Source organism: Pistacia vera, unplaced genomic scaffold (assembly GCF_008641045.1).
Source record: "Pistacia vera cultivar Batoury unplaced genomic scaffold, PisVer_v2 Contig210, whole genome shotgun sequence".
In the NCBI taxonomy this organism is placed as follows: Eukaryota; Viridiplantae; Streptophyta; class Magnoliopsida; order Sapindales; family Anacardiaceae; genus Pistacia; species Pistacia vera.
Genome location: NW_022196014.1, coordinates 935,601 through 945,557, shown reverse-complemented (window position 1 = coordinate 945,557; position 9,957 = coordinate 935,601). Strand labels below are relative to the sequence as shown.

The window sequence follows — 9,957 nt, the reverse complement described above, 5'->3', positions numbered from 1 at the left end:
AGCCTTACCGTATTGTCTGTGCCCTTACTTCAAAACAATACTGGGGCTATGGACATTTCTAGAATGGCCACCTTATGTGCTCATAAGGTTCTCACTATCAAGATTTGAAACACTTGATACCCTCATCATGGTTCTACCATTCTAAGGACATATATCAATACATACAATGATGATTTATGCGATATAGAATAAAATGCCTTTTATTGATCAATGAACATTATTACAAAAAGTCAATTCTACAATAATTGATTGGCTCTAGGGCACACACTCTAACAGATTTTAGAGGAAACACATAGTACACTTTACACTGCTCATCCAGGGAGTGTAAAGATGTATTAGGATTTGAGGAAGAGCTATTGGTGGCTAGGGTTAAAGAAAGGTGTAACTGAGTATGTTACCAGATGCTTGGTGTGCCAGCAAGTTAAAGTAGAACATCAACGCCCTTCAGGACTATTGCAGCCCCTTAGTATTCCTCCATGGAAATGGGAAGATATTTCTATGGATTTCATTTTAGGTCTTCCTAGAGTGCAAAGGGGTTATAATGCCATTTGGGTGATTATAGATAGGTTGACTAAATCTGCTCATTTCATTCCAATTACAGACAAGATCTCCTCTGATCAGTTGGGCCGATTTTATGTCAAAGAAATAGTAAGATTACATGGAGTACCTAGTAGTATTGTCTCAAACAGGGATGTGAAATTTATGTCAGTATTCTAGAGTAGTATGTAGAAGGCATTGGGTACTGGGCTTAATTTCAGTATAGCCTATCATCCTCAGACGGATGGACAGACAGAAAGAATGAATCAAATATTGGAGGATATGTTACAGGCTTGCTGTATGGATCACAAGTTGAATTGGTACGACATTCTCCCTCTAGTTGAATTCGCTTATAATAATAGTTATCAAGCAACCATTAAAATGGCACCATATGAAGCCTTGTATGGAAGGAAATGTAGGTCACCGTTGCATTGGGATGAATTGGGAGAAAAAGATGCATCAGCTCAAGCTCTCAATCTAGAAATGATACAAAAAATGACAGAAGATGTAAAGCTAATCTGAGAGAGAATGAAACAAGCACAAGATAGACAGAAGAGTTATGCAGATCCAAAGAGGAAGAATATAGAATTTCAAGCGGGAGTTAAGGTATTTGTAAAAATCACTCCTTATAAGAAAGTGATGAGATTTGGAAGGAAAGGAAAGCTTGCTCCTAGATACATCGGTCAATTTGAAGTGTTAGAGAAAGTTGGCAAGATGGCGTATAAACTTGCATTACTAGTCAGTATAGACCGGATACATAATGTGTTCCATGTTTCTTTGTTGCGAAAGTATATTCATGATCCTTCTCACATACTTCAAACAGAAGAAGTGGAGCTAAAAGATGACCTAATTTATGAAGAATGTCCAGTTCAGATTCTGGATAGAAAAATTAAAGAACTCCGAAACAAGAATGTACCGCTTGTTAAAGTATTGTGGAGAAATCATAATGTTGAAGAAGCAACATGGGAGGTCAAGCAAAACATGAAAGAAAAGTATCCAGATCTCTTCAATTAAATTTTGAGGATGAAATTCTTATAAGGAGGCGAGGATTGTAAAACCGCATGTTAGCATTCCGATGCTATAAGGTATGTAATTCTACCCTTAAAAGGCTTTTTATCAATAAAAGGTAAAATTGTCATTTTGTATGCATTATGAGACGTGAATGTTGTAAAGTGTTAGGAATTGATGATACTGATAAGAAATATGGTTAAAGCGTCATGAAGGAGGTTAGTAGGGTTAAACGGCATAAACGGTTCCCAAAGGGTATAATGGTCTTTTCACAATAATTTATAGGAATCAAGTATACATAAAAGTGTATTATGGGTAAATTAGTTAATTATCTTATGGATTTACTTGGTCACCAAGTAGAAAAGAGAAGTCAAATGGCATTAAAGGAGTGTAATAATTATCTTGTAGTGGAAATGACCAAAATGCCCTTATATGCAAAATTTATACCAAATGACCCTTATATCTAACTTTTGATGGCTAATCCCATTTGGGAATTAAAAAAAAAATGAAATATTTATAAGATTTTTTCTTGGTTAAGTCGGCCAACACTCTTAGAACACCAAACTCTCTTCTTCAAGTCTTATTTTCCTCTATTAAAGGCTTTAATTCAACTCTCTCTCTCAAAATTTTCATAGGATTTGAAGTTGAATTTCAAAGGAGATAACTATCCACACTTAAAGAACTTCAATTTCAGGGTTTAAGATGAGTTTTAAAACCCTAAATTGTTGTGATTTTTAGTTAAGAGAGAAATTCATAAGTGGTTATGTGAGTAAGGTAGCAAAGGTGAACCTTTGGAGCTAAGGAGGAGTGTCTTTGTGCTTTGAATATTAAGGTAAGGAAAAAAAATCTCCCTTATGAATATAATTGATAACACCTAGGGTTGATGAAACTTACATATATTTATGTTAATTTGAGTGTGACGCTATATTTTGGTTGTGGATTGTTTAAATGGGTGTGTTGGTTGCTGTATGTGTGCATATGGAGGATGATTATGCCAATTAAGAGATTTGTAGTTGGACGATGTTTTGGCACTTTTTGGTTTTGTAAAAAGGGAGGTTTTTATGGCCTTTTATACTTAGAATGATATGGAAAATACTATGAATGTGCAAATGAATGTGACATGGTTAAAAATGAATAGAATTCGGATTTGGCTTTTTAAGACTTATACTGTACATGCTTCGCTGAATCAGTCATAACTAAAGTTATAAACATTTGATTGAGTTGATTCTTGAAGTATTAAAAATTTGAGAAATAGACCTAAAACTTTTATATTTTAGCCAAAAATCAATTCGAATTGGAGGATGAGGAAACAATTGCTTGAAAAGTGACGAACTGTATGACATCCATCTCCTTAATAAAAATTCCCATCTTTTTTATAATTTCTAATAAACCACTGAATAATCTTACTGTTGAAATTCCTTGTGTTGTATGAGAAATCGAATGAATTAAGTTAATGAATTTCATAGGAAAATATTCATGTCATGGAGTTTTACTAAATTGATTGATGAATTGTGCAATTGGCCAAGGGTACATGTTAAATGAATAAATAGTATGATTGAGCATGGGAGATGCTATCCCATATGTTTGCATTCATAATGGTAATGCATATAGCTTATTTAGTTGACTTATGAAAAATTTATGAAATGTTAAAGAATGAATTCCATGAGTCTCTTGAGGTATAAACCAAGATCAGAGGAATGGAATCTTTGTGGAAACCATGAGTCCTTTGAGGTGACGACCAAGAACAAGGTAATGGTTCAAATGAATCCAATCGAATAATAAAGACTAATGAAAACATCAAGTACAAAGACAAAAGAAATAGGCATGCCATGTTTATGAATATTGCATAAGTCATATATGTTCTATGTTATATTATGTATGATTATGTTATGACTTAAGATAATAAGGAAAGTCCAAAGTGTATGACATGTTTTATGAACTCGATAATGTCAATGAATGAAGGTCGTGTCTTGTAGGTAGGTAAGGTCCTAAGTAATATGCTTGTCTAATGAACCTTAATAGTTTATAAATGGCCATATTCCCTTACTGAGCGATTAGCGCTCACCCCACGACATTTTCTTAAAAATGTTTTGCAGGTAAGAATTGAAGCTTGGAGCTGGGAGAGGCTACTGGGGAATGAAATGCGCATGAAGGAATGCTTTTGCTATGTTTTGAATTTTTGTTTTAAAATAACATCAAATGGTTTTTGGTTTATGGATGTTGAAGTAAATATGTTTAAATAAACTTGGTATGACCATTTCCTTGTCAAATGAATGAAAAAGTTAAATGATATTAGCAAATGATATTATATACTTATGATATTAACTCCTTAGGAAGCTAAATTTTTTGAATCATTTTATAGATATGAGATGTTTAATATCAAGCTTTAAAGAAAAAAAAAAAAAAAACAAAGACAAAACAAATAAAAGTATAGGTTTTGAAACAAACTTATTTCTTAGGCGTGTCTTTTCTAGGCTCTCAATGGCCAAGGTGTAATACTCACTCTCTAGCTAATATACTCGGAAAATAACAGTAAAACTCACAAAATATATATAAGAAAATATACATGTAGATGAGTATAAAATAATGGGCCCATAACTAATTTTTCTTTAAATGCAAATCTTTATAAAATATAATAAAGTTACAAAACATCAACTCGACAGTGTTGCCCAACCCTTCCGCTGCGTGACATTCCAAGTGACCGCATCTCACCTATTACCTACAAAAACATTGAAAACAACGGGGTGAGCACTAATTGCTCAGTAAGTAAACCCGCTATGCTACTCCTCCCTCTCCGTTGCTTAAATTCTGAATTTCTTTCCTTACATCACACCTTTCTATTCTTCTCTATTCTTTCTCTGTTCTTTCTCTATTCTTTCTCTATTTATAATTTCTCACTACTCATGATAATAGGCATGGTATCATGCATAGGTATGATGCAAACACAAAAATGCATAAAATGTGCATTTTCTTTTCTATTTTTTTCTTATTCTGTTTTCTGTACTTCTTTCTTTCTTTTCTAGTCTTTCTTCCTTTCTTTCTATTCTTTCTTTCTTTTCTTTCTTTCTATACTTTCTTTTCTTTTCTTTCTTTCTATTCTTCTTTTCTTTCTTTCTATTCTTCTTTCTTTCTATTCTTTCTTTTCTTTTCTTTCTTTCTATTCTTTCTTTCTTTTTATTCTTTCTTTCTTGCTGATCAGACTCGGTTGAGGCATGGATTTGGAACCCTGGCCGTGTGAGTGTATTCTCTAATTCTGGGTATAGTCCTCATCCACATGCACTTCTAACGGACTGTACAATTCTTCTTTCTGAATTTTGAGGCCGCTCACTAAAGGTGGCGTGCATGCAGGGCTATGTCACTCACGAGTTCCCCATCGCAACAACCTTCTCTTCTTTTATCTTTTACACTTCTTTAGATAAAATTTCAGATTTGAACTTCTTTAATATTTCTCATTTCTTTCTATTTGTTCTTTAACTTTAATGTTCATTATTGCTCTTTAATGCTCTTATGAGTATTTATGCATGTATATGGGCTCATACTTATTATTCTTTCTAAATTCACATGTTTGGATGCAATAATGCAATATGGAATGTGAACATGTCATTCTCTACCATCTACCAACTCATCTCAAGATATCAAATAATCATAATCATGTATGCACTTCTCTTTGACACTTCATCAAACAATTTATATGCACACATCAACTCTAATTTGGCTACATTTCTACCTTTCTTCTAAGCCACCAAAATTTGGAATAAAACACATCAAGATTAACGTCAAACCTGTCCAGGATTCACACTCCATAAATTCTACTCCAATTCTTCCATAATTCATCCAAACTCTCATCAAACATCAAGTACACAAACACTAATGTCAAACCTGGCTAGGATTTACACTTCATAAATTCTACTCCAATTCTTCCATAATTCATCCAAACTCTCATCAAACATCAAGTACACAAACACTACTTCTCATGGATAAATTCTAACCATCATTCAATATCCATTCCATCAAAAATTCTTCATATAGAAGCATATGCATGCATAAAAGAAATTCTCAACAATTCATCCAAACTCTCTTTCTCTTTGTTCTTTAATGTTCTCATATATGTGTATGTGCTTGGAAATATGCTCATTCTTTGCTATTCTTTCTAAACACAAATGCTCAAATGCATTATGGCATATAAAGATATCATTATGGAACTAGTATTCTCTACCAACAACATTCCCATACTTGAAATCAATCATACATTATTAGACTAAAAATAACTAATAAATTGGAGGTACTTTGAGGTAGCCATTCTGCACAGGTCATATTCAAGAAGGGATATCTCGAGCTACACACATGGGATTGCTATGATCTTGGTCTCATTTTACAGCTTAGAGAAAGGGCTACAACTTTTATGTTTACACCTCGGCCCAGTTCGATGGTTAAAATGCTCAAAAATTACTCATAAAGTCACGGATTTGACAGGGCAGCCATGGTAATATGTTTTCTCTTAGGATTTTCATCAAACAATTCATATGCACATGCTACTACTATGTTGGCTACACTTCCACAACTCTCTAATTCAACCAAATTGTGAGCCAAAAACTCACTAAATTGAGTATCAAACCTGGCTTAATTTATCACTTCTCTACACTCCAAAAATCTCAACACAAAATCTTTCACAACTTCACCAAATCATCACATAACCATACACTACTTCTCATGGCTAGAATTTATACATCAATAAACATAAAAAACAGCCCATAATTCTCTCATACCATCACATAAAAACATGCAAAAAAATTCATTCAACAAAGTCTTGCTCAAATTAAGGTTTAAATTAGGTTTACTTACCTTGAATTTGAGCAACTCCAACACTATACTCTCTCTTTGGTAGAATTCCCTCCTTCTCAAACCCTAAGCATATACAACCATAAGAATTCAAAACTTTAAAATTTAATCTCACTTCTTGGTGCAAGAATCTTACCTTTGGATGCTTAGAATTGAAAATCTATCAAAAGTTAGCCAAAATCCTATGAATTTCCTTGGAAATTTAATGAAGAAATTTGAGAGAATTTGGGTAGAGAATGGCTAGGGTTTCTCTACTTCAACTCTTAATATCATAAAATAATATACATTAGATTCCCATTTTACCCTTGCACTTTCTATGAAATTCCATCTATGTCCCTTACTCAATTACCAAAATGCCCTTATTTTTATTAACTTCTCCATGTTATTCTATCTCTTTTCACTTCCCACTTTTTCAACTAATTATGAGTGAAAAGACCATTTTACCCCTAATGAAATTTTAGGGAATTTTCTTCACACTTGTTCAAGATAACTTTAAAAAAATTCAACTAAGGGTATTAGGGCATAAATAAAGCTACGCACTTTGATGTGGGCGTTACACAAGGGATACTTCGGAAATACCCGGCTAGGGAGGGGTTTTACAATAGGGTCTCACAATCAAGATTTGTCATTGTTTGATTCCCTTATCACGGTTCAACCACTCTAAGGACATATATTAATACATAAATATGAAATATGCTTTATATAATATAATCAATGCCTTTATATATAGAATATCCATGATCCATAAAGTCAACATACAACAATATGATTGGCTCAGGGGCACCTACTCTAACAATCTCCCACTTGTACCTATAGCCAATCATTTACGTATTTAATACAAAATGGTGCCAAGTGTCTATCTTGTTTTTGCTGCGACAAAGCTTTAGTAAGCAAATCTGAGATGTTATCGTCGGTAGGTACTCTGCTTATTTACACATCTCCTCTCTTAACAATTTCCCTGATAAGATGAAAATAATTGAGAATGTGTTTGGATCTCTAATGAGATTGTGGTTCCTTGGCCTGAGCAATGGCCCCATTGTTATCACATAATATCTCTACTGGATGAACAATGCTTGGAACCACTCCAAGTTCAGTGATGAACTTCTTGATCCAAACTGCCTTTTTAGTTGCCTTAGACAATGCAATGTACTCTGATTCTGTAGTAGAGTCAGCAACAATACTTTGCTTTGAGCTTTTCTAGCTCACTACAGCTCCATTGAGACAAATGAAGAAACCTAATTGCGATCGAAAATCATCCCTGTTATTTTGAAAATTTACATTATATCCTTTTATAGGGAGTTCCTTCTCTCGTCTATAAACAAAGAACATATCCTTAGTCTTCTTCAGGTACTTAAGAATGTTCTTGACCGCGATCCAATGACGCTCACCTGGATCCGATTGATATCTGTTATAAATGCTCAGGGCATATGAGACATCAATCCAAGTACATAACATGGCATACATAATGGTTCTAATAGCGAAAGCATATGGTATCCTGTTCATCTTATCTCTCTTATCGGATGATTTTGGACACATGTCCTTAGAGATTGGAAGGAATCCCTTCTTGGATTCTTCCATACTGAATCTTTTTAGTATCTTATTAATGTATGTACTCTCACTTGGGCCAAGCAACCTATAAGATCTATCACCAATAGATCTTGATACCGAGGATGTAGGCTGTTTCCCCTAAGTCCTTCATGGAAAAGCACTTGGATAACCAAGTCTTTACCATTTACAAGTTCAGTATATCATTCCCAATAAGCAATATTCATTGACATACAATACTAGGAATGCCATTGTGCTCCCACTGAACTTCTTGTACACATAGGGCTTATCTTTGTTTTTTATGAAACCAAATTCCTTAACAGCTTTGTCAAAACGATTGTTCCAACTCCTTGATGCTTGCTTAAGTCCATAAATGGACTTTTACAACTTGCATACCTTCCCTACTTGACCTTCAAGAATGAAACATCGGGCTGTGTCATTTAGACATCCTCTTCAAAGTTTTTGTTCAGAAAAGCAGTTTTGACATCCATTTTCCAAATTTCATAATCATGGTATGTAGCTATTGCAAGCATCATCCGAATAGACTTTAGCATTGCTACCAGCGAAAAGGTTTCATCATAGTTTATGCCATGCTTTTGCTTGAAACCTTTGGCAACCAGCCATGTTTTATGGGTATGCATGTTACCTTCCATGTCTATCTTCTTCTTGAAGACCCATTTACAACCTATGGGTTTTATCCCATTAGGTAAATCCACCAGTGACCATACTTAATTCGGGTACATGGAGCCCATTTCGGATTTCATGGCCTCAAGCCAGTTATCGAAGTTCGAAGCTGATAAAGCATCTCCATAGGTTTGAGGTTCATCATCCTGATAAACTAGTACATCGCCATGCTGAGTCATGAGATATCCATACCTCTTAGGCTTATGACGTACTCTACCAAACCTACATGGCTCCTATGTCTGAGTTGGTTCACTTTCTTCCATAATATGTATAGTGACCTCCTCCTGATGTTCCTCCATTTCTAGTAGTACTTTTCCCTGTTCCTCATCAGCCATATCTTGTGGAGTCAAAACATCACCTAGTTCGACCTTTCTACCTTCTGTATTATTTTGGATAAATTTTTTTTCCAAATATACCCCAAATCGAGCTACAAAAACCTTTTGCTCTACTGGTTGGTAGAAATAGTATCTTATAGATTCCCTAGGATATCCCACAAAGATAGATCTTTTAGATTTTGAGGCAAGCTTATTTCCTGTCAATTTCATAACATAAGTTGTACAACCCTCAACTCTCAAATAAGACAACTTAGGCTTTTACTCATTCCATAGTTTATATGGAGTCTTATCCACTGATTTGCACGGCACATGATTCAGTGTGTGAAATGCAGTTTCTAGGGCATAGCTGTGGAATGCTGCGGGTAGATCAACCAAACTCATCATCGAATGAACCATATCAAGAAACGTTATATTCCTCCTTTTCGATACACTATTGTGCTGTGGCGTATAAGGAGGTATGAGTTGTGATACTATCCCACATTCCTTAAGGTATCCACCGAACTCCAAGCTTAAGTATTCACCTCATTGGTCTGACCAGAGGGCCTTATATACTCTTTTTGAGCTTATTCTGTACTTCATTCCTGAAGTCTTTGAACTTGTCAAATGATTTAGATTTATGTCTCATCAAATAGACATAACCATATCTACTGAAGTCATTGGTAAATGTTATGAAATAAGAATATCCTCCTTTTGCCCGAACTGTCATAGAACCACATACATCACTATGGATGATCCATAACAATTCTATAGATCTTTCATAGTTTCCAATGAAAGGCAACTTGGTCATCTTGCCTAGAAGGCATGACTCGCATCCCTCATATGATTGAAAATCAAATAGATCCAAGACTTCGTCCCTATGGAGTTTTGCTATGCGAGTTTGATTAACATGACCCAGCCTATAGTGCCAGAGGAATATTTGGTTAAGATCATTAGTCCTGGTGAAAGTTTTAAACCCTTATAATGTCGATTAAAACTTAATGAGTTGTTTAATGAATTATCAACATGTGTA

General features: G+C 34.5%; 1 protein-coding gene across 1 annotated transcript; it reads left to right on the top strand.

The window, feature by feature from the left end:
- Nucleotides 1–1,065: 1,065 nt before the first annotated feature.
- On the top strand, nucleotides 1,066–1,551 carry LOC116129338. Its single transcript, XM_031415081.1, has one exon. It carries the CDS (start codon nucleotides 1,066–1,068, stop codon nucleotides 1,549–1,551), a length of 486 nt encoding a protein of 161 aa, XP_031270941.1.
- The last annotated feature ends 8,406 nt before the right edge of the window (nucleotides 1,552–9,957 follow it).

Bases quoted from the DNA above. Each gene is read 5' to 3' on its own strand.
- LOC116129338 (XM_031415081.1), top strand. From the start codon at position 1,066: ATGAAACAAGCACAAGATAGACAGAAGAGTTATGCAGATCCAAAGAGG.